The sequence below is a fragment of the Mesoplodon densirostris genome, chromosome 11 (assembly GCF_025265405.1).
Source record: "Mesoplodon densirostris isolate mMesDen1 chromosome 11, mMesDen1 primary haplotype, whole genome shotgun sequence".
In the NCBI taxonomy this organism is placed as follows: domain Eukaryota; kingdom Metazoa; phylum Chordata; class Mammalia; order Artiodactyla; family Ziphiidae; genus Mesoplodon; species Mesoplodon densirostris.
The window spans coordinates 35,720,595-35,747,069 of NC_082671.1; the positions used below are offsets into that span (position 1 = coordinate 35,720,595).

At 35.3% G+C, this 26,475-nt stretch overlaps 1 protein-coding gene across 1 annotated transcript in view; it reads right to left on the reverse strand.

The window, feature by feature from the left end:
• Positions 1 to 26,475, reverse strand: part of CAND1 (cullin associated and neddylation dissociated 1) — a 43,355-nt gene that overhangs the window by 4,125 nt on the left and 12,755 nt on the right. Inside the window, exons 2-11 of the mRNA XM_060112341.1 lie at positions 23,619 to 23,762; positions 14,662 to 14,816; positions 12,714 to 12,837; positions 11,153 to 11,409; positions 10,967 to 11,072; positions 9,595 to 9,740; positions 6,090 to 6,382; positions 4,329 to 4,470; positions 2,482 to 3,975; positions 1,266 to 1,361 (exon numbers count right to left, since the gene is read on the reverse strand). Of these exons, the coding sequence (XP_059968324.1) occupies positions 1,266 to 1,361; positions 2,482 to 3,975; positions 4,329 to 4,470; positions 6,090 to 6,382; positions 9,595 to 9,740; positions 10,967 to 11,072; positions 11,153 to 11,409; positions 12,714 to 12,837; positions 14,662 to 14,816; positions 23,619 to 23,762 (2,957 nt within the window). The remainder of the gene's footprint in view (positions 1 to 1,265; positions 1,362 to 2,481; positions 3,976 to 4,328; positions 4,471 to 6,089; positions 6,383 to 9,594; positions 9,741 to 10,966; positions 11,073 to 11,152; positions 11,410 to 12,713; positions 12,838 to 14,661; positions 14,817 to 23,618; positions 23,763 to 26,475) is intronic.

Sequence of the window (26,475 nt, forward strand, 5' to 3'; positions counted from 1 at the left end):
GGAAAAAAAAATACTTCAGACACCATAGGTTGGTAAACTCAAGGCTGACCACCCAGGAAAGTTCTGACTACAAAAAAGGTTAAGAGGTAGCTTGGGTTCAAAAAGAATTTAAATGTACCAGACTAAACCTCCTCACCTCTGTTTGCTTAGAATTACTATCATGGTGAATTGCTTTCAGTAAAACACAAAAAGTATTACTATTATGATAGACAAATGGTGACGTGGTCTAGGATCAGTGGTCCCCAACAACTTGGTCTAGGAATTTCAATTTTAAACAAACAGAATGATAATCATCTGATTGAATAACTATACCGACGATGCACACTGGTTGACTGTTGTCAACCTAGAAAGATGTCTCTAAAGATCTGGCACAGGTGTCTTCCTTTGCTGTATCTTGTACAATGACAAAAATGTGAATAAATATATCAAAGCAAAAAGAGGCGAGGGGAACAAAGGCAAGACTCTTCTGATTGAGACTTTCTTTGAATTAATTCTAGGTCTCAGCGTTGGCACCCATTTATCCCCCATGTCCCCCTTACTCTGAATTGGTAATCCCTTTCTGTAGTTCTTTTCTTTTAGACTGTTTTTTACATGGCATGAAACTGCAAAGCTTCTTTGCCATATCCCTCTATCCTCTCTGCTGGTATCCCCATTCTTCTGTCTTCAAGAAAACACCAGAGAGTTTAGTTACTAAAAGCTCTAGGAAAACTGATGATGAAAACAACACAGGTAAGTTATAAAATCATGAAAAATAACACTAAAAGCTAATTCTTGTCTTCATAGAAAGAGATGGCCCTTTTCTTTCTTGGATAGCTCCTCTTAGGTTGGTAGAACTGATTACCACAAGAATTATCTTTTTTATTCTTAAATTTCTACCTTCAATTTAAAAGCCTCCAAAGATCCCCTTGGGAGCTGGAGGCATACAAGTAATAACGAAGAAGTGGGGCCATCACAAGCTCAAATGAGATTCATTTACAACTGGGTAGAACTTCAGATTAGTCAGATAGATCATGTATCTTTTACCCATTAGTTTACTTTAGGTCATTCCCGAAATATGATTATCAAATGTGTACTTGACTTTAAAGACATCCTAGCATATTTACTAAATTTCAGCTATTTGCAAAGTTATTTTTTTAATGAAAGAATTACCAGACCCTTAAAAGCATTTTAGTCCCTTGGTGATATATTTAGCTATTGAAATGATTTGTTTTTTGACAGTTAACTATTAACTAGTTATTCGTATGTTCATCTTCATTTCCACTTACCTATGCAGTTCTTTAATAGTGGATCAATAGGCTGTGGATGATCAGAAATAGTAAACTTCACAGCTGTAACCACTGAGCTTCGGGCATATGATGAGCCTAATTAAAAATAAATTTTAAGTCTATTGGTATTTAAGTCAACTAAAATCCATGGACACCTTTATCATTTTCAAACCACTTCAAATAACACCAGGGTCTTTAATTCCTTAAAACTCTCTTTGGTCGGGCTCCCCTGGTGGTGCAGTGGCTAAGAACCTGCCTGCCAGTGCAGGGGACACGGGTTCGAGCCCTGGTCTGGGAAGATCCCACATGCCGCGGAGCAACCAAACCCGTGCGCCACAACTACTGAGCTCTAGAGCCTGTGAGCCACAGCTACTGAGCCCATGTGCCACAACTACTGAAGCCCGCGTGCCTAGAGCCCGTGCTCCGCAACAAGAGGAGCCGCCGCAATGAGAAGCCCGCACACCACAACGAAGAGTAGCTCCCGCTCGCCACAACTAGAGAAAGCCCACGCACAGCAATGAAGATCCAACACAGCCAAAAATAATAAAAAACAAAAAAAACCTCTCTTTGGTCAAGAGGGGTATTTCTTATTACTTCCAGGATACTAATGAAGCAAAGTTTACTCATTTTATGAAACATAATCCCATTAGATTTCAAAAGGAACAATTTCTTCCAGGAAGGAGGCGGCCTGCGAGACCAGCAGTGGAGGATCTATCCCTCACAAAAGGGAACTGGTTAAACCACTGTATGACTGTCAAGATTTTTTACTAAAAACGAAAGCAATTTCTAAGAATGAATGGCCTTTATTACCTTCTCCTTGGACAACAGGGGTTGATACTGGTAATGTGAAAACTCTTCTAGAATCTTTCATTTGAACCAGGTTAGTTCACCACTTTTAGTACTGTAATTAATTCTAGCAAGCTCCTCTGGCTATATTAATTCAAGAGACATCTGTCCCACATTAAGACAAGAGTAACATTAAAATACATTAAACACTAGAAACTGCAACAGATTTATTTAATCATTATCTAACTACACTCTCTATCCTTTTAAACAACAAGGTGTCATTTGAATGTGGCTCCATATCGTAACATAAGGCAATAGGTTCTACATATAACAAGATACAGAAATGTTTTAACTTCTGCATTAGCCATCTTTCCAGGCAACAACTGCTAATAAACAAAAATTTTTTAGATAAGAAAATCTAGGTACCCACCTGATATTAAATACCCCTTAAGCCGTGGAAGGAGAGTTTCTGGATCAATTAGCGTGAGTTTGCCTAGACATTCAGCAACAACATTTCTGGTTCCTTCTTCTGCACACTCACAGTGCTTTAGCAATAAGGCCCAGATGTTTTCAACATATGGTTTAAGGCCCACCACTGATGCAGAGCTAATAATTTCCTTCAAGGAATGAAGCAGTAGATACTGCCTTTTGGGTTGACTGGTTATTTCTTGTAAGACAAATGGTAGATATTCAGGAAGGTTGCCCACACTAATGCTGCCTAATGCATAGGATGCAGCTGATTTGACTTCTTCACTAGGAGATGAGAAGGCTTCTAATATGACAGATTTTAGTTCCAGCTGCCCACTTAAGTCAATATGATGCCCAACTTCTCCAAGAGAAAGTAGAGCTAAGAGGCGAATAGAATCTGTAGACCTTGAGTTCTTGACATCTTGAATAAACTGACCCACTACAGCTGGTCCTTCTTTAGGGCATGCTCGAGTAAGAGCAGCTACACATTTGGCAATGGAATAATAAGACTGCTTATGAGTAAGAGCTGTGCTCTGAGAATAAACTGGACCGGTCAGCATGCGCAACAAATCCATGTATCCTAGATTATTTGTTCCAGTGACAACCAGAGCTTGGAAAAAGTCTAGCATGGCGCTAAGAGCTCCCCCTTGCAATAAAGGTGATCTAACAAGTCCAATAAGTTCATTGAGAATGGATCCACTTATCTTTGAAAGGGAGGAGGGATACACTTTTGCCAGTGTGGTAAGAAAACTGATAGCCATCTGTGAAACATGCATATCACTTTCGCTGATAAGAGGTGGGAGCTCATCTAGAACTGCATCAATCATGGCAGCTGTCAGGCTATCACTATAGTTTTTAATTAGAATATCTAGAGCAGAAAGGGTTCCCAGTTTCAAAGCTCTCTGGTTTTTCCTGAGAAATGAAGCAAGGATAGGAACCCCTTCTCCCAGGACAGGCCTCAAATCTATCTTCAAAGGCGACCCAGCAATCAGTGTCAACGCCTTCACTGTAGTTAACCGCGTAATCTCATTCTTCAGTCTCTCCAAGAAAATCTGAAGGGTATTAGGCAAGTCAGAGCCCAAATTGTCTCCAAGGTTGCAAATAATTTGTCCCATACAGGAAATAGCCCTTTCCTTGACTTCCTGATCAATGTCAGCTGCTTTTAACCTCTTAATGGTACAGGTAAATAGATCTTTGATGTAAGGAGTTGCATCAAACGAGGACGGCTGATCTAAAGGACGAATTACTTTGACAAGCTGTTGAGTAACAAGAAGCGCTTCAGATGTAATCTTGTAAAATGGATCTCCAACACAAGCCACCACTGGAGGGACCAAAGCTTGAACATGAGGATGGAAGACTTGAGGAGAGTGGTTACAGAGGATTACATATAGACAGGACAAAGCATCAATCTTCAAATTTGATGAGCTTGATTTATCATTCAGTGAGAAAATGATTCCTAAAACCCAACCAAAAAAGAAAAATCCAGTATTTTTATCCATGGCACCTTTATGAATTTAAAGCTAGTTTTAAAATTTAAAACGAATCCCTAAAAGATTGCTAAAGTTCCCACTATATATTATCTCTAAAGCAGTCAAAATTCCACAAGCTACGATAAACATTAAAGTAAAAAATTTTAGGGTACGATTTTAAACTTTTAACTTTAGATATTCAATGGTTCTGTAAAAAAGTTAGTTCCATGTGCAAAGTTGTCACAAATTATCCTTTTCAAGGAAACAGTTATTTAAGCTTATCTAAGTCTTAATAAAGTCTATAATAAGTCCCAAAAGTGATTTACTATTTCTTTCATACCTGGTACAAGTACAGGAATGTGTTGTGTTAGGGCCCCAGGTAATACATTTACCAGTTCAGTCAACATGTTAAAACAACACTGTCGGGTCTTCACACTTTTTTCTTTCATCTGTTTGTGCAGAGCTTTAACAATGTTGGGAACCTGTAATTATCAAGTGCTCATTAGCTGGTTCAGCTATTGGTACTTCCTCAGTACACTTAACACAAATTACAGGGGCTGGGGACAAATGGAAGAATTTTTTTGGTCAAATTCCTAATTCCACTGTCAACAGTTTGTACAATACAAACTTTGTTGCATCTACTATATATGTTCTCTTGAAACTGTATTTGCTTGATACTGGTAAATAAGAGAGCAGAGAAAAGCTATCATTAGCTTTCTACAGAGCAACAAAAGTCTTCCTTGATTAATTTTACTTATGAAATGCGTAAGACTAAACAGAGATCTAAACAATAAAATAATTTTCAACCAAAACTTTAGGAGCATAATTTATAAATGGTTTTTGAAACTGAAATAGCACATAGAAGCAATTAAAGAAAAAAGACAAATTATGGAAAAGAAACCATTAAGTGGGTCCTTGTGTTTGCTTTTTGTTAGCTGTTACAATGAAATCAACCTCACTTCCAATGTAGTTACAAGCAGCAGGAATAAGATTCAAAGACATCTGCTTCTAAACTTCCTAATGTCAGTCAGTAAATCCTCAACAGGGAATTTACCAATAAATCTTATGGATGCCAGGATACAGACACATACCATTATCGAACAATGATGTGAGAGAACTAGAGGCAAAAGAAAACATCTATCTAATTAATTCACCACAGCATCATCAAAATTTCCTGTGATTTTTATCTGCTTTCCATATACTTAGTCAATTGCTTATGTCCTCCATACACTTTATCTTTTTCCTCTACAATTAATCTTTAGTGTTCACCTTTAAGTTCATCACAAATTTTAAAATTTTTACTACTTGAAAACAAGATAGATATGGCATGTATATCCTCTCCTCTGGTTTAGTTGTTTAGTCCCTCTCAAGATCTGTTTTGTAATCTACAAAAATGGACAAATATGTACCCCATAGGGCTGCTGTAGAGACTGCATATAAGATAGGAAAATACCTAGCATGTAATAAATACTCAACAAATGGGGGCTATATAGAGCTAACATTTAGGATCTTAGAAAAGATGTCCTCAAGTGAAAAAAATATGTATTTTATCAATAACAATAGCTGGTATATATAAATACTATATAGCAGGCTTCATTGTATGTTTACATAGATCATATCATCTCTACCTTGGGTAGACAGTTCTAAGTAAACCCTTACTACAAATGAGAAAAGTGAGGCTTAATAAAATGTCTAAATAACTTGTCCAAGATCACACAGCTAGATCAGGAGGGAAGACACAAGTAGTCTAATTCCATCGCCCTAAGATTTCTCCATTAATCAAAGATAAAGACTACTTCACTGAATCTTAAAGCTAATATTGTTTAGCCAGGAAAAATCAAGAAAACTTCAATCAGAATAAATTATTTACAAGTAATGAAGCAAGGATAGGAACCCCTTCTCCCAGGACAGGCCTCAAATCTTCTTCAAAGGCGACCCAGCAATCAGTGTCCATATCAATGAGCATCCATAAACTACTATACAAACACATCCCAGAACTGTTTCTCTAAAGCTGTTCTGGAACCCATATTTCCATATAAAAACACCACTTTAAAAGATCACATTTATTAGCATGACTTTTAAAACACACTTTTAAACTGACCTGACTCTGAAGCATTGTTAAAGGTGTTTCTCCCTGTTCCATTGCATCAGGGTCACACAGCCAACTTTGCACAGGACGAGTTTGCTTCAAAAGAGAAAGGTATGCATGAAAAACATCTGCCTTTACATTCTCTTCACGCTCTTTAAATCTGGATATCAGTGCAGGAGAGACGGTCTTGTAGAATTCTGGAAGCATTTCATGCCTTGTGCTAACTACAGCATCCAAGCACTTAGCAGCTGCACGTCTCACTTTCCAACTCATGTCATCATCGTCACTGTATTCATCATCACTCCCTAAAGAGAAGTTTTAATGTTAACAGGCTATTAATCATAAGAAAAGTTTAATATAGAAAGTGAACTGATATTCATAACTAAGATAGTTTTCTAACTTTCCACTAAGATATACAGCAATAGATAGGTTTAAAAAGAACTAGTACTTAAATCGGAGGCAGAATTTACTTATAAAAATTTACACATAAACAAACCTCTAAAGAAAAATTATCTGATTGTGTTTTTAATTTGTTAAACATTTTCTCATTTATGGGTAATGAGCTGCTTATTAACGCTTTAAAATCATTTATTAACACATTAAACTTCTTCAGATCATAAATATTTATGAAATCATAAATGTCCCAGCCTTTTATAATGGGAATAGAAGTTCAATTCAAAAGATTCACTTGACACTACAGGAAAATCAAATAAACAACTGGGGAGTTTATAAGATAAACTATAAAACAGATTTGAGGTATAGATGATGTGATAAAAAGAATGATCACCAATCCCAGGTCATGCTGTGAAACTAATTTTTCAGGGGAGAAAAAGAATCCTGACATCAGCTTTCTTTGTGACTACAAGGCTTTTCACTAAATTTGTTGATGGGCTATTAGGAACAAATATGCATATTCTCAACCTTTCAAGATATTACCTTAATATAGCTTAAGTAAACTTTACTTTCTCAATTATAACAAGAAAATTCTGCCCACATAACAGAGCACCAGCTTCTCCAAACTTCTGTTAAACATTAAAGCAATATTCCAAGCATAAGCATTAACAATTCTCTCTCACTTACTATTCTTGCTAACTTTTGTGTGTGTGAAATCTCTGAAAATTATTTCCTTCTAACACCATCAAGCCGAATCAGTTGGGTAACATGAAGTCAGGAAGATGGCCTACATATTAGCAGTTCTCAGGACAGTCTAAAATTACTAACAATAATTTTGTTATTCTTAGATATAAGAACTATAGTCCTGAAATGATTCCTCAGTGGGGGAAAAAAGATATCATCACTTCTTTGGCTTATATTCCAATTAGCTTAGTGATAGCTAAATGTAGCCAACTATGCCTTGGAAAATTTTCCAATCTCCAGAAGGCTTACTTAATTTCATCTTAGCAGTTTATAGTAAAACCCAACCAAATACTGCTAAACCAAGGCATTTGATTTATTTACCAACACCTATTTGAAGAAAAATTATAGGGTACTACCAAATAGATTATTTTAAAGCACATAAATAAATGAAAAATTTCCAATGGCAACCCAACTATAGAAATTACTTTACAGAAATATACTTAAAGGTTATAAAAAATTAAACAGCCTAATCACAAAAATTATGTTGGTTTTATAAGTTACAATAATAACACTATGATAAAAAGATATTTGTTAGGTATAATCCATGTACCTGATAAAGCAGCCGAAGGACCTGGTTTGTTATTCAACATCGGTACTTACCACACTAAAAAAACCAACCATCAAAAAATCTGGAACATAAAATGCTACTCCTTTTTTCAAAGGATATTCCTATTATAAGCTAAGGTTTCCCTTCGTTAATATAACACATTTACTGAGTGTCTAATGTGTGTCAAGCACTGTCCTAGGCACTGGGATAAAGCAATTGATAAAGAAGACTAAAATTAAAATCTCTTCCTTCATGAAGCTTACATCCTGGTACAGTAGAAAATACTTTCAGTGTATCAGAAAATGATTAGGTGTAATGAAGAAAATAAAAATGCTGCAAAGGGAGATAGATATGAGTATGAAGTAAGCGGAAAGCCCTGAGATGGGAGACTGGATGAGGAGGGTGTGTAAAAGAAGCGATCAGGTATAACCCCAAAGTTTTTGGCCTGAAAAACTAAGAAGAATGGAGGTGCCATTCTGAGATGGAGAAGTCTAAAGAAGAAACAGGTTCAGGCAGGCAGTGGGGGAAGGGTGGAGAGAAGATATTTTAGACATCTAAGCAGTAAATCAATTAAGCAGTTGCATATATGAACCTGGAATTCATAGGAAAGGTCTGGGATAAAGGTAAAATTTGGCTTTTCAGCATGTTGATATTAAAGCTAAGAGACTAGATGAAATCAACAAGTTCATAAGAACATAACAGAGAAGTCAAGGACTAAGCCCGGAAATACTCCAAAGTATAGTGGTCAGGGTGATGAAGAGGAACCAGCACAGAGACTGAAAAGGAGTAATCACAAAGATAGGACGGTGTGGTATCCTGGAAGTTAAATAAAGAAATGCTGCTGAGAACTGAGAATAAGCAGACTCAAACATTTGAGGTCACTGGCAACCACTGGAAGACTGGATTTAAGAGAAAAAGAGGAAAAAAAGGAGTTGGAGGACATGCATTCTTTTGAAGAGTTCTGTTGTAGTGTAGAGAAATTGGGCAGTATCTGCTTGACTCTAAAATGGGATTAAGAGAGGTTTTTTCCACCCTTTTTTTAAAAAAAAAAGATGGATGAAATTACAGACTTTAGAGCAAAGTCATTACCTAAATTCATTCAAAGAATCAAACTCAAAAGTATAATTAACAGGAAACCCACCGATGCATATACCCAATAACTTAAACATTTCTATTATGATTCTTTTAATACTAGCAGAAACAACTAAACATGAGCAACCCTGTGTCCTTGAAGTGCTACTCCTTTCCAGAGTAAATACCACAAATCACAGCACAATGACATCAATCATACGAGCCTCAGAAATGCTTAAATTATTCATGAAAGTTAAATGGAGCCTCAAACAATATTTAGGATTTCTCATTAAAGTAACTATGTATGAAGCCAACCAAACTGCTATGAATATGTTATCGATAGGTACAATTTTTAAAATAACATTCATTTCCCTCCTTACAAAAACACTTTGTAGAAAATTTGAAAAATAAAGAACAAAAGTCACTTATAATTGCTTGCCAACAGAAAAACACTAGTAACATTTTTTTCACCATATTTAACAAAATAAAACTGGGACAGAGTAATTTTTGCTACCCACTTTTCATTCAACTTATTAACTGCTTTAACAAGAACATGATTTTGAACATGTTGCATAGCAGTTCAGTACATGGATGCCCCATAATTTTTTTAATCAATTTGCTCTTGTTGAATATTGTGGTTATTTCCACTTTCACTATCATAAACAAACAAACACAGTACAATATGGGTAAGAATCACCTCCATCTATAACACTGGGTCTTTCATGAAAATGTAACAAATTCCTTCTACTTAATTTGAAATACCTTGGTCATCATCATCACCACCATCTGCATCCATGGCATTTTCATCTTCATCTTCATCATCATAATTATAATTTGGATCGTAAGTAAGATACTTAAGACATATATTTATAATGGTAGAAACATGAGGATATACTTCCTTAGGACATCTGAAGAAGAAAACAAAAGCTGCCTTGAATAATTATACTTTTCTCCTTGATTCAGTATTTGCCAATTTTGCTTTATTACCAGATTTTTCCCCCTTCCCTTTAACATAGTATAGGAAAGTGGTTTCCAGCCCTCAACACCAATGATCCTTCATCTTTCCCTCCCGCTGACTTCATGTTTTAAAAAAGATTTACTTTTTAAATTACTCTTATTTAATCAATTTTAAGATGAACTCCACACCCCCACACACACTTTAACATCTCTGAAGTCAAATGATTCCTATAATAAATGGTATGACGTAGTTAGTGTGGGGTCACACAGAGAAATCTGTATACGCTCTATCTTCTCAACACACGACTAGAACACCAAGCCCAGATAAATGTATCTTCAGTAACTAGGATTATTGGTGAAAATGCCAGTGTACATTCATCTAGGCTTGGTCTTCTAACTTTATGTTGAGAAAAGACAGAACATATAATAAATGCCCAACAATAAAGAAATAATTTGTATTTCTCAATTAAAAGGACAGAAATGAATCCCACAATTTCTGATTTTAACAATTTGCTATGACTATAAAAGCTCCTTATCAAAAACCATGAGTGGCAAATAACTACTTATAATTACTGCAAATAACAACAGTGAAGTCTCAAGACACTGTGCTACTACACTGTCAATTCTAGCCAAAAGCAAAAAAAAAAAAAAACCCCAAATCTCACTACTTAGCAGGTATGGCCTTCTTGTACATAAATACAGTTTTTATTATTAGAACCAAGGTTCCAAAACTGAGAATCACTGCCCTAGCAAAATGGCTGTTAACACATCTCAAAAACTGTTGGGAGATGAAATTCACTAGTATACATTTCTGACCAGGTAATTAATTTATCCTGGTACTCTCTCAGGATAAAGACTACATCATTAAAGTAAACTGAAAGACAATTATAAATACCTTTCCCAAGTTCTTTAAGAAAAGTCCTAACAATAAGAAGGAAACATTTCAAAATAAATGTAAGGATTGTATTTTAAAATAAAGATGATATGCACTTCAAATACTGTATTGGTTATCAGTTATTATTTAATAAAAACTTAATTAAAACACATTTGAAATCCAAAACTCAATCCCAGCTGTCAGTAAGACCCATTTCTCCTCACCCACCTAATCTAGATCTTAATTATTACTCTATTCTTAAGAAAAATTTTTATTTGAAAAACATAGATCTTAAAAACTTGCCTTCTCACAAATGATTCAAAAGCTTGAATGCAGTACTCTCTTAATTCATCGTCATCTACATTACAAAATTTTACCACCAAAGGAATTATCTTCTCAAGGTATTCACCTAAGAAAAGCATATTAGTTCTTATAAACATTCGTTAATATTTTTTAAAGAAAACTTTTCAATACATAAATATTTCTTACCTATTCTATGACCAGCTTGCCTACTAATAGCAGCAATACATTGTATGTAGGTTCTTGTTGTTGACATGGAATCATTTTTGGACAACTCTGACAACAGATGTTCAATAAGATCAACAAAAACTATATTTCCACAGCTCATAACCAGATGGCCAAGAGCAATAATGGTTCTTTTCCTCACTGCAAGTCTAGGGCTGGTCAACTGGGGGAGCAGACAGGTCAGAATTGAAGGATGGAAATTAACAAGAAGTCCTCCTTGCCTTAAAATAAAATAAAAAGAAAACAAATAAATACAAAATGTCCAAGTACTACTGAAATGTCTGCCCTCTGACCATCTCTTGATTACCCCTTCTCCCTATTGTCTTTCCTCTACAAATCTACACACTAAGTTTCAAAGATCTTGTTGGTCCAACCCTCTCTTTCAAATCATTTCACATGTGCAGTTCAATGACTCAATAGCAGTCAAACGTCTGTGTCTTGCCAGGACAGTGCTAGTGATCAAGTCACACACGGGACAAAAGGTCTAACTGAATTTTCACTACTTATCAAATTAAGCATAAATTCCTCACCCTCCTCAACAAGACTCCAATGTATCAAAATGATCTCCTACCACTTTTCTATTCATTCTAGATTCTGGAAAATTAGAATACAGTGTTTCCCAACTCAAGACTACTTACATATTCTGATATATTCTATGTTTAAGCACAGATACCTGTGCCCTACCCACTTTTCAAAACTAAATTCAAACGCCACTGTTTCCATAACAAACTTTCTTGGATCCTTCCATTTTAAACCCCCAAATACACTATACTCTCCGTTAATATTTAGTCCAATTCTGCCTTACATTATAGCCATTTGTGCTCTTACCTCCTATAGCAAAGTATAAGCTCTTTGTGGGCTAGGATGATAGCTCTTCACTTTTACTATATTTGTACCACATGAAGGCACTTGATTATTTTCAAGTTCAAGTGAATTAGCCATAAATAACAGACAAATAATGATGACATATAATGATTATAAGAATCAGGGACAAACTGAAACTGACAAGTCTTTTAAGGTTACTTCCCCCTTGGAGTTGCTTAGATCTCTTTCTATATTCCCAAGTTTGACTTCCAGAGGAAAACTAGAAAAGCAACAAATATATAAAGCCAAGTTCCTTCCACCCTCACAACACATGCTCTAAAAAAACATGGCTGCTGAAGAATACCAGCATTATTTTAACTGGAAAACTTGCCACTCCTACCAGCACATCTCCTTATCCAAGTAGCTCATTGTATTCAAGAACATCAAAGAGTAAAACAAAATATAAAAACTCTGCTGAAATGTTTAAATCACAAATTTTATTATTTTTCAAAACTACAAGAAATATGCTTGCTATGCAGTATTACATGATAATATAATTAGCTTTTTTCTTCCCTCACTCCTAACCACACACATTTATAAAACAGACACAATTTAAACATGAATAATTTTAGACCAAGTTTTATTATATTTATCCAAAAGGGTTCTTAATAAATGCACAAATATTTGTATTATAAGTAATACAAACAATAGTCATGTTTACCTGCTCAACATATCAGCCATAATATCCAAGGCTTCTAGCTGAACAGAGACATCTTCCTGCTTTGCTATTGCACTGGTAAGACGCCCAGTAATCTTTTTACATACATTAGCAGCTAATGCAGAGCCTGCATGAATAAGAAACCCATTATGATTTCAAGGCAAGTATGTTGAATTCCACCTTATATTCATGCTAGTTAGCAAATATTCAGCAACTCTAAACTTGATTTTAAAACTGACTCAAGAGATCCATGTCAGAAAAATATGTTTCAAGGGACTTCCCTAGCGGTCCAGTGGTTAAGACTTCGCCTTCCAACACAGGTGGCGAGGGTTCGATTCCTGGTTGGGGAGCTAAGATCCCACATGCCTCGAGGCCAAAAAACCAAAACATAAAACAGAAGCAATACTGTAACAAATTCAATAAAGACTTTTAAAATGGTCCACATCAAAAAAAAAATCTTAAAAAAGAAAAATATGTTTCAAAACAGGTTGTTTTTCAATCAATTTATTAGACATAAGTAAGAATTAGACCCTGCTGCAGGAGTACATGACACAGGGAAAACAAGTGTCGATTCAGTAAACTCTACTGGACAACTATTTCTGTGCACTGGCACAAATGCCAGCTACGGAGCTAATAGTAACCGTAGTGTTTACACCTCTAGATTGGAAAGCAGCGATGACATTTTTCTCTATTTAAGTCCTCTTTACTAGTAACCTAATAAGATCCTTTCCAATCCAAACAAAGTAGAAATGTTGTTCCAGGAGCCTCATCAATAAAGATTATGACTATTTTAAAGTAGATCTGTGTTGTTACTGACCAGGGAGAAAAAAAGGAAACAAGAAACTGTGAAAGTAAAAATCTGAATGGTTAATAGAATTCTTGTTAGAGCCAGAAATCAGCTAAAAACAAACATGTTTCAATGAGAGGGAAAAAATGAGGAAAATATCGATGTAGCTAATACAACTACAAATAACATACTTCAGAGTTGGTGAAATAAAGTAACATTGGCATGATACAGTGAAAAAAACCCATCACCTTTGGATTAAAAGATAATGGGTATGAATCTTCATCCAACCAGGTAATCAAAACTTTGGATGAATTAACTTAATCTCTGAATTTCAGTTCCCTTATCAACAATCTACATTTAAGACCTCCCATATGACTGACATTTTTAGACAGTGAAATAATATACATGCACTATCTAGCATGATACCTAGCATAGAGAATAATAAATATTTATTAAGTAAATGAGTGATAACTACATACTAAGACTACATTATTACCAATATACATCTTTCCATGAAAGAGAGTAATTTCACCCCATTTGCAGATGAGACAGTAACTTTAGGCTGCAATTTTAGCCTATAGCTTAGCAGTCGAGACAAATGCTAAAACTTACATTACATAAACATCTGTCAGAGGTCAAAAGCTAATTACCTGACAAAGTCATTAATTGTAGTTTTAAATTTTTTAAAAATTATAAGTAGCTATAAAAGGCTCAGCCTTAATTAAAGATACTAGTAAACTGAACTCTTTCACAGCTGTCTTAATGGTGCTAAGTTTTACATCATAAATTCTAAAGCAAAGCAAAATTAACACTGAAAATAGAAACCTAATCAGAAATAACTCATGGTTTTGGTTATCTTTTCTCTCATTGCATAGGCTGGCTTAACTCTATTCTGCAAGTCACATTTAATACAATATAAAATCTTGCTCCAACATAAAAATCCTTCAGAACTGGTATTCATTTCAAAGAGATACTTAAATTCAATCAAAATAATATTTTTAAGCAAAAATAAGACTCTGGACCTTTTTTTTTTTTACAAAGATCTTTTAGGGAAAGATACCTCTCTCCCTCCCTGGTCAGGAGGGAAAAAAAAAAAAAAAAACGGTGGAGGAGAAATACCTCCATTTATAAAGGGAAATAGGAGAAAAAAGCATTCTTGCTTACCACTGGAAGCTGGAGGGAGTTCTCCAATTACTGTTTTAAGGCCAATACTTGAAATATCTCGAAGTTGCTCTTTATCAGAAAGCATGTTAGTGCAGAGGGTATCTACAATTGTCTCTACTTGGTATTCTTTCACTTTACTCACTAAAGGGCCAAGACTGTAACATAAGGAAGAAAAAACATTTTTTTAATCTAGATAAACAAAAACAGATGAGTGAAAACATTAACTTTTCTGCCTAACAACGAAATAAATGCTATGCCTGTAACATAGACAGTATATGAATAAGTGTTAAAAAATTCTTAATAAGCTCTTTGCAGTTTCCAATTTTTTCCCACTTATTTTCATCACAGTATCATGAAACTCAAGATGCTTTCACCCTCTCCCGCCAAACCCTTCGAATACACACATCTTTTAATAATAAGAAGGCTAATTAGGAGTCTGCTCCTAACAAGGATCCTATGATTTACCTGCAATAGAAATTCCATCCAGTGTATCACATTTTGCCAACTGTGACTCTTCCTTCCTACCATCTATCACCAACTCCAACTCATGAACCAAAAAATTTCTATTCTTTTTATTTTCTTGTTTAAATTTTAGAAGTATCAAGTAACTGGGAAAAGCTCTTCCACTGTGTCCTTTCCACAGAATTTAGCACATCGGAGATAATGTTTGGTGCATGACTATACATTGAGGAGCCACTGTATTCAAGACTGTATTGAATAACAAAAGTATGGCCCCTATCTTCAAAAATTTACCATCTGGTTGATGAGGTAAGGAACTCACATAACTACTTTAGAAATTATGCAGGCATTCACTACTCTGCAAAATTAAAAACAAAAAACTTTTAAATTCAATGTTAGTATTTATTTACAGACAGGAGACTGCACCTTGGTGACAGATTTTTAGGTACTTGTATTTATGGTGTATAGTTAGAAAAAAAGAGCATTTCAAATGAGAGACTAGAATGAATAGAATACATGCTGAAAGAAAAGAGAAGTCAAAAGAATTGCTTGATGCAAAAGGCAGATGAAACACAAAATAGGAAAGGCAAACACCTGGGACATTAAGGAGAGTCTTTTAAAGTTAGGCCAATGAATTTACATGTGATATGGTAAAGTTGGGAGCCAATGCATTTTCTCAATCATTAGTGACATGATGAAAATAATTTAATTTGATAAATGCTCAGATCAATGTTTCACATACAGATTCTCAATAAATAACAGCTGACTGACTGTTTGACTAGAAATGTAGTAGGCAGTATGATCTGGGGAATTAAGAAAGAAGAAAAATAAACAGGAAAGTTGGAGAAATCCAAGAACAGCTCAATCCAAATGGATGGAAATGATAATAAGAGACACAGCATATATGTAGAGACCTAATGTGAAACAATACAAATTGGGATTGAAAACAAAAGGAATTCCAAAAATGAATTTAAAGACTTCTAGCTTCTAAAATGGCAAAATAGGGCTTCTCTGGTGGCACAGTGGTTGAGAATCTGCCTGCCAATGCAGGGGACACAGGTTCGAGCCCTGGTCTGGGAAGATTCCACATGCCACAGAGCAACTAGGCCCATGAGCCACAACTACTGAGCCTGCGCGTCTGGAGCTTGTGCTCTGCAACAAGAGAGGCCGCGATAGTGAGAGGCCCGCGCACCACGATGAAGAGTGGCCCCCACTCGCCGCAACTAGAGAAAGCCCTCGCACAGAAACGAAGACCCAACACAGCCAAAAATAAATAAGTAAGTAAGTAAGTAAGTAAGTAAGTAAGTACGTAAGTACGTAAGTACATAAGTAAGTAAGTAAGTAAGTAAGTAAGTAGCTCCTGCTGGCCACAACTAGAGGAAGCCTGCACGCAGCAACGAAGACCCAACACAGTCAAAAATACAATATAAATAAATTTATTTTTAAAAATTCATTCATTCATTCATTAAATAAAATGGCAAAATAGCTTTGTTGGACTAAACCTCCTGCAGGTAACAATTACAAAATCTCTAAAACTGTATTTTAGAGAACAACAATTTTGAATGCATAATGATGGAACTAAAAACAGATGGAAAAAGGTGTCTACCTAGAATTCCATATTCCGTGAAATCACCCTTTAAAAATGAAGAATAATAAAAATTTATATTAAAGACAACTTCAGATAAAAGCTGAGACTACATGGCAACCAGACCTATACTACAGAAATTGCCAAGGGAAGTTCTTTAGGCTAAAGGAAAATTAAACCAGATGATAACTCAGATTTACAGAAAAGAATAAAGATCACCAGAAATGGTAAATGTGTGTATACCTAAAAGGCTACATTTAAGAGACTATATATTTTTTTCTCCCAACTATCAATAATACTGTATTATGGACACACACACACACAAATTTAAAAAACAAGAGTAGCACATAGCCAGGAGGAAGGTAAATGGAAAAATGTTATTTCAAGGTTTATATAATTTATATCAAGTGGTACAATGTTAACTTTTAAGACTGTGGTAAATTTAAGATGCAATTTATAATCCGTAGCCTAGAGTGACAATTTTAAAAATAACACAAAGATGATGTATCTGAAAAGTCAACAGACGAAATCAAAATTAAATATTATAAAACAAGACACTTCCCAACTTTTGGTTTCAGGAACCCTTTTAACACTATGAAAATCAATGAAGACCCCAAAGAATTTTTCTTTATGTGGGCTGTATGTATCTGTCAATGCTTACCACAATAACAATTAAAAATAACAATAATAAAGGCACATGTTAACATAAATTTAACATTTTAAAGGAATAACTGTATTTTCCAAAAAACAAAAAATGAGAAAAATAGCTGTTTCACATTTTTGCAAATTAATATTTGGGCTTAAAATAACTGGATTCTCACATCTGCTTTTGCATTCAATTTTTTTGTGATATAACATGTCATGTAGCCTGTGGAAATTATGCCGTATACTTAGGGGAAAATGAGCAAATTATACCGTATACTTATGGGAAAATGAGTATCAAAGGGTAACACCTAGTGTTACTCATATTACAGTTTTGAACTTTCGTGGTCACAGATGTGCCAGGGACCCCCAAATCAAATTTTGAGAACTGCTGCTATAAAATATTTGATTAACCCAAAAGAAGGCATGAAAAGAAACAATTAAAAACAACCCCCCCAAAAAAACACACAACAAAAGAAACAAATGGAAAAAAATAAAAAGTAAAATGGCACACCTAAATCTAACTACATCAATACTTACAATAAACAACAATGGACTAAAACACTCATATCAAAGGGAAGAAATTATGAAACTGAATAGAAGGAAAAAAAGCAAGACCTAACCATCTGCTGTCTACAAGACGCATAATTTTAAAACACAGGACTTCCCTGGTGGCACAGTGGTTAAGAATCAGCCTGCCAATGCAGGGGACACGGGTTCAATCCCTGGTCTGGGAAGATCCCACATGCCGCGGAGAAACTAAACCCGTGCGCCACAACCACTGAGCCTGTGCTCTAGAGCCCATGAGCCACAGCTACTGAGCCCGCGTGCCACAACTACTGAAGCCCACACACCTAGAGCCGGTGCTCCGCAACAAGGGAAGCCACCGCAATGAGAAAGAAGCCGGTGCACCGCAACGAAGAGTAGCTCCCACTCGCCTCAACTAGAGAAAGCCCACGCGAGCAGCAACAAAGACCCAATGCAGCCAAAAAATAAACAAATACAAATAAAAACAGATTAAAAACTGAAATAGAAAAAGATACACTAATCTTAAAAGACAACTGGAGCAGCTATATGAACATAAGAAAAAATATATTCCAAGAAAAAATATATTCCAAATGTATTTAAAAAGAAACATTTTATACTCATAAAAACATCAAACAGGGCTTCCCTGGTGGCGCAGTGGTTGAGAGTCCGCCTGCCGATGCAGGGGACGCGGGTTCATGCCCCGGTCTGGGAAGATCCCACATGTGCGGAGCGGCTGGGCCCGTGAGCCCTGGCCGCTGAGCCTGTGCGTCTGGAGCCTGTGCTCCGCGGCGGGAGGGGCCACAACAGTGAGAGGCCCGCGTACCCCAAAAAAAAAAAAAAAAAAAAAAAAATCAAACATTAGGAAGACATAATTATAAATGCGTATGCCCCTAATCAATACAACTTTAAAATACATGAAGCAAAAATTGGCATTAAAGAGAAAAACAGATAAATTGACAATTATAGTTGGAAATTTTAACACTCCTTTCTCAGTATTTAATATCAAGAAAAGAAAAAAAAATCACAAAGGATATAAATCTGAACAACACTACCAGCTACCCTGACCTAACATTTATAATATATCATACCCAACTACTGTAGAATACGCTTTCAAGTGGACAGGGAACATCCACATCCACCAAGACCTATCATATGCTGAACCATAAAATCAATCTCAATGAGTAGACAAAAGAAACCAAAACAACAAATAAACCTCCCTGAAACCTTAAAGAGTATGGTTCTCTGACCATATGCAATTAAGTTAGAAACCATTAAAAATAAAAATAAAGATCCAGATAGCCTCCAAATATTTGAAAATTGCTTCTAAATAATCACAATGGAGATTAAAAATATTTCAAACTGAATGATAATAAAAAAACCACAATTTACTAAGAAGAGAATATATACCTTTAAATGTTTAAGAATTAGAAAGGAAAAAAATGAGTGGAAAGAAAGGAATAATAAAAGAGAAGCAATCAGTTAAATAAGGCAACAGACAATAGGGAAAATAACAAACCCTAAAGTCAGTTCTTTGATAAGATTAGTAAAGTTGGTAAATCCCTGATTAAATGAATTGCGGGGGGAGGGGGGAGAGAAATCACAAATTACCAAAATCAGGATCGAAAGAGGGGGATATTCACTGATGACGATTGTTTAGATAGACTATCCCGAGGAATCAACAAAAATTACTGTAATAATTATGATACTACAGTTTGCAGTTAAAAGATTCAGTATTGTTAATTGTTGATTCTCTTCTAATATTTCTATAGGTTCAACACAATCTCAATCAAAATTTGAGCAAGCTTACTTTTAAAACAGAAATTAACATTCTAAAATTTACATGGAAATACAGAGAACTTAAAAAATCAAAATACGCTTGAGAAAAGGATGAAGCTAGAGAACTTACACTACCTTACTTCAGACTTGTATAGATCTACACCAGCGTTTCTCAACCAGGGGTGACTTTTGCCCTTCAACAAACATTTGGCAAAGTCTGGAGACATTTTTGGTTGTTCCTACTGGAGGATGAAGGAATGCTACTGGGAAAAATAGTGGGTAAAGGCTTAGATACTGCTAAACATCCAACAACACACGCAATACACAAGATACCTTGCCATAACAAAGAATTATCTGGCCCCAAAACTCAACAGCGCCAAGCCTGAAAAAGCCTGAGCTAAGCTAATAAAACTGTATGGTACTAGCATTAGAACAGACAAATAGATCAGCGGGAACAGAATAGAGTCTAGAAATAGACTTACACTTTTATAGTCAACTGACTCTGACAGAGATGTCAAAGCAATTCAGGATCGAAACGAAGATGTTTTCAATAAATTGGTACTTCAACAACTGTATTTCCATATGGAAAAAAAACAGCTCAATTCCTACTTCACAAAAATTAATTCTAGATCACAGGACTAAAATTAAAAGCTGAAACTACAAAGCTTTTAGATGAAAACACAAGAGAAAAATCTTTGCAACATAAAGCAAACAAAGATTTCTTCAGCACAGAAAACAATAACCATAAAAGTTGAAATTAATTTATAAATTAAATCAAACTAAACTAAATTTTAAAATAAATTAAAAACTTAAGATCATCAAATTGGGAGAAAATACTATAAGACATATATGTGCCAAAGGACCTATATCCAGAATATATGAACTCCTATAATTGAATAGTAAAAAGACAGCCTCAATTTTAAAAACAGGGAAAAGTCCACAAAAAAATAAATAAATGGCCAATAAACAAAATAACATTAGACATCATTAGTCATCAGGGTAATGTAAATTAAAACTACACCTATACACCAACTGGAATCGCTAAAATTAAGGAGTGACACAACCGGAATTTCCTTGGTGGTCCAGTGGTTAAGACTACACGCTTCCACCCCTGGTAGGGGAACTAAGATCCCACATGCCGCGGCCCAAAAAAAAAAGAAGAGTGACACAACCAACTGCTGATGATAATGTGGAACAACTGGTACTTTCATGTAAAATGGTAAAAATACTTTGGCAAACAATTCCACAGTTTCTTAAAAGTCTAAATGGACAACAGCAATTTCACTCTTCCTAAGAAATAAAGACACATGTCCTGAAAAGGACTCACACAAGAATGTTCACTGTCTCTTTATTCACAATAGCCAAACCTAGGAAGATATCATTGTGCTATCAGTGAACTACTAATCAGTAATAAAAAGTCACAAAACACTAATACATCCAACATAAAACCAATTTAAGGTGAACAATGTTGACCTTAAGTAGGGAAGTTGTGAGGTTAGGACACAATTTTATCTTTTTCAAATGGTTATCCAGTGTTTTGAAAAAAGGTCCAGCTTTTCTCATGATGCCACCAACTGCATCATGTATCGAATACTTTCCATTCTATTTTACACTACTGGTCTATTAATGCCTCACTACCTCACTGCTTTCATTAGATAAACATAATAGTATGTTTTCGTATCTAGTAGGGCTAGCCAACACACCTCCACCTCCAGAAATTTTCAGGGAATTTTTTGTCTCTCTTGAGCAAATACCCTGTCCCTCTTCTCCCTTCCACCAAAATATACTTTAGAATCAACTTGTCTAGCCTGTGGAAAAAACTTACTGATTTTTAGAATTAAGTTAGCATTAAAATAACCCGGAGAGAACTGACAACCCTGTTGAGTTATCCTATCCAAGGACCTGAGATGTCTTTCCATTGGTTCCAAGTACATTTTTCTGCGAGTATGTTTTTGTTATTGGTCAAGAGTAAAGTTTTTCTTCTATAAAAGAAAGTTTTTAAAAAGAAAATTGTAACCTTACCTTAAACCATGCAACACCCTCACCCAAGGTCACCACTGTAACATTTTTTGTCACATTTATTGCTAGGCATTTTGTCTTTCTGTTACTATAATAAATGGACATTTGCTTCCGTATCTTCTAACTGGTTATTTGCTTATGTGAAGGCTACTTATTTTTGTTCATTAATTTTACATCCAGTTCCATCATTGAATTATTGTTTATATTATTTTTTTCTTCCTCTGATCTATTAACATGATGGAATAAAAATATTAATAAAGCACATAATATTAAACTGTCCTTATACTCTTGGGATGAATGAACCTCACTTGGTCAAAGTATATTATACTTAATGTATTGTTGGATTTTATTTTGAACATTTAAATGAAACTGGTGTGTAGTTTTCTTTTTTAGTGTTGTATTTAGTCAGAATTTATCATCAGTATTTGGTTTAAAAAAAAGACTAGAAGGTTTTCATACTTTATGTTCTGAAATAATTCAAAAACTATCTATACTGGAATTACCTGCTCTTCGAGGTTTCAAAGAGTTGTGTGAAAGATTTCTGGGCATGAGTTTCTTTTGGGTGATGAGTTCTTTGATAAATTTTCCAATTTCTATCTATTAGGATTTTCCCCTCCTCTAAGAATCAGTTCTTGGGTTTTATCACCTAATATATTACTTTTGTTAATATCTTAATTCCTTTCTAATTTTCCTGAATATACGTCATTTTCCCCCCAACCTGTTAAAGTTTAAGTATAGAAGATCATCAAAAGCTCAAACACTCAGGTTTCTAACAAGATTCATACTCAAGTGAATAAAGACCTGTGTACCTCTCACCTCTCAATCTGAAACAAAGCTTACATTTTATTATCATTTTTAAAGGCTGCTTATTGCTCAGCACATAATTTGAACCAAAAAATTTTGTTTATTAATAAGCACATGGCAAAAGAAACAAAAGATGAAAAATAATTATTTAAGTAAAACTAGACTCATTCGCATTATTCTGCAACTTACCATTTTTTGAAGACCCGTTTGATTTTAAACTTGCTAATGTCCCAAGTTAAAGAAAGTTGTACTACATGTCTAGAAATTCTATGCTGACCAATGGTTTCTCATACTTTTGCCTGTTTTTACAGCAGATATGTAAAAGCTTAGCCTAAAATAAATGTAAAACCTTTATAAGAAAATCCAACAAAGGTAATAATGAGACAATACTTTATTTAAATTGATACCAGATATTATATGCCACATAAAATGACATAAAATTCTATAATTTAATTTTTATATGAAACCAGAAGTTATACTTACTAATAACTTACTTGTAAATTTTTAAGGGTTTCTAATATTTGGTATGCATAAATTAAATAGATGCACTAATACAATCTACCAAGAACTCAAATTCTGTACCTTTAACTAAGAATAAGAGTCCAGCTGTCAATATCACACCTAACGAGATGTTGTCAGTGCACCGTACACACAAAGGTAATTGGAATTCTCAATTTTTAGGAAAGATTCTTTGTAACTACGGTATCATCAGTGTTAATTAAACTATGGTTTTAACTGTTGTTATCCTTTATCAAGTCTTATTTTTTACTTCCTTGTCACTGGTTCTTAAAACCACCCCTCCTCCCCGGAATACAGAGATGGAAAGCCTTTTAACTAATACAGAGATGGATAGGCCTTTTAACCTAGCTAAAAAACCTGGCCAAACAAGTAAGAGAACTACTCTTTCTGGAGTTTCCTACACGTATTTCATAAGAATTAAAATAACATGTCCAGCCAATACAGAAACTACATATAAGGAAATGTGTCTCATGTACCAAGAACAAATACTAAACCAAATCACCTACAAATTCTAAAGAAAAACTCCAGAAAGACATAGTACAAGACTAAGATAATTTACCAGTTATTACCCTGAATTTTTTAATGGAAAGTGAAGGCGGTAGGAAGCAAGTAAAAAACAACTTACCATTTGACAGCTAAATTCTGTACCTCTCCATTTTTATCTTCCAGTAACTTCAAGATCATTTTCACTACCTTCCTTTCACTATCATCATCCAACTTGATGGAATCTTTCTGCAGTTCTGTCATCAAATCATTTGTAGCCATAAACCTGTCAAAAAATTAAAATTGGTTGGTAATTAAAAATTTTTAAGCACTAATAAAAAAATCACAGTTTTCAAATCCAATGCTATCATTCGTATCTTCAAATCCAATGCTATCATTCATATCTAAGTCCTGATCTACTCTCCTGAACAAGGTATCATTGGCTAAAATTATTTTCCCCGGGTTAGTCTTGATTTCAAATTTACTGACCGGACCTTCAATGAATGCTCTTTCATTCTAATAAAGTTGACCACTGAACAACGTGAGGGTCAAGGGGGTCACCCTCCCCCCACCTCACTAAAAATCCATGTATAACTTTACAGTCACCGTCCACATCCGCACTTCCGCATCTGCAGATTCAACTGACCACAGATAGTGTAGTACATGTAGTATGTATTTATTGAAAAAATTTCCCATATAAGTGGACCCGTGCAGATCAAACCCATTGTTCAGGGGTCAGCTGTAATTGCATCACTGCTTTTAGGGGAAGAAAAGCTCCTCTTTACTTTTTCATTGCATGTGATTTGAATTTTATCTAGGAAGTCTTTAACATTAAGAATACCTTCCTGTGTAATACTGTTGTGTTGGATTGGGGGTTACATATTACAAATCACTGGGACAATTCCAAAATGCAAATTCTCACCTCCACCCCAACTCCCACCACCAGGATCAAATGTATTTTCAAAACGATGAAGAGGTGATTCCAAAAGTTATCCCAACTGACATCCAGCCCCCTTTCCTTAAGAACCACTACCAAAGGACAAAGTTTTAAACTATGCGCAAGCACAGTTCTTATCAAATCTTATTAAACTGCTTATAAAGAAAAGCATATGTTCAAATTGGGATAATACAAGGTAAATTAAGCATGGGCCTTTTAAAAATTAACACCACTCTCCTAATTGGAAGCCCCTCCCCATTTTATATGATGACAAAATGAAATTAAAACCACACAATATTCCAGAAAGTTAAAAGAACGAACTGAATAGAACACTAATGCAGGCATATCTACACACAAAGCATGAAAACCACCTTAACTATTTTACTTAGATAAAATCCATTAAACAACCATACCAGTTAGGACCTCTAAGAACCCCTGAAATGTTAATCATCTGGTTGAAGAGAAAACATAGTGATCATCAATTTAAGTAAAAAAGCATGTAATCCCAATAAAAAAAAAAAGTTACTTTATAGTTCTGAAGTAACTATACTGCTACACAGATTCCTTCCTTTATTTACCATTTATTTATTCACTGCCTGTTATGATGTTACGAAGGCTGGACTATAAGCAAAGAACAGATAAGACCTAAGTCTTGACTCCTAGCCTCGGAGAGCTTATACTCTAATAAACAAGTCTACTGATTTTCAAAAATCAATAATTAACGGTTAAACATTTTTTAAAAGTTGAAATGAGTACCGGCAAAATTAGCAATAGATAATATTTTTAAAACTCAGAAAACCTGGACTGAGATAGTATGAGGTTTTAAGAAGGACTACTTTTTAATTGTGACCCTGAAACCAGAAAGTTCCTTCTGTTCATGTGTTAAAAGGTTTGCACTATAAATCTTATAAGGAAGTTGAAAGCTGTCTATGGAAGATTCAAAAGTCAATTTGTAAAACGTCTCTTAGGCATTTACTGCTTTAGGTATGGGGCTAAGGGCTGAGATGATAAATTTATACTCAGTCCCCTCCTCTTAACTTATTCATCTAACACAGCAGACAGGTAAATGGAAGAATCTCACACAAATTTTCTAAAACACTCAAGGGTGCTTGGCAATGATCACACCAAAGAACCGACAGTTAGTTTGGATCTCAAAGGATTACCAGGGCTTGCATGGGGAAAGCTGGTTCGGGACTTTAAATGTATTTGTGTGCATGGTGGTGGTGGTGGTGGTGGTGAGGGGCATAATACCTCAGAGTGAAGCAATTCCGTGTGTCTGAGGCAGAGGGAAATAGAAACCTAACAGGAAGATGGAAATGTAGGCTGAGGTCAAGATGGGAAAGGTCATATATACTCATTCACTATGTACTGAGAACCTTTTATGTGTCAGGTACTGTGCTAGGTACTATGGATACTAGGGCTGGCAAAAGCAAACACAGTTGCTTCCTGCTATCTTGGAACTTACGTAACAGTTGAACAGAGGCATATTGATTTTTTTAAAACTACATATATGAGTACTTACACATGTAGTTACGAACTGAGATAAATGCTATGAAGGAAAGGAATGTGGCACAAAGAAAAGATAATGGGATAACAAAGTAACATGACCTAGACTGGAATGAAAGTTGTGTATCAAGGAAGACTGAGATCCTAAGCATGAAAAGGAACTGTGTGTGGGCAGTGGAGAGGTTATGGCCAAGTAGGCAGGGGCCAAAAGATTAAAGAGATTTGAAGATCTTACTAGGATTCTGGTCTTTATTCTAAAAGTGATGGGAGGATGGTTCTGAAGAACCTAGGGGCAGGGCAGGAATAAAGACGCAGCCGCAGAGAATGGACTTGAGGACACGGGGAGGGGGAAGGGTAAGCTGGGACGAAGTGAGAGAGTGGCATGGACATATATACACTACCAAATGTAAAGCTGAAAGCTAGTGGGAAGCAGCCGCATAGCACAGGGAGATCAGCTCGGTGCTTTGTGACCACCTAGAGGGGTGGGATAGGGAGACGCAAGAGGGAGGGGATGAGGGGATATATGTATATGTATGGCTGATTCACTTTGTTATAC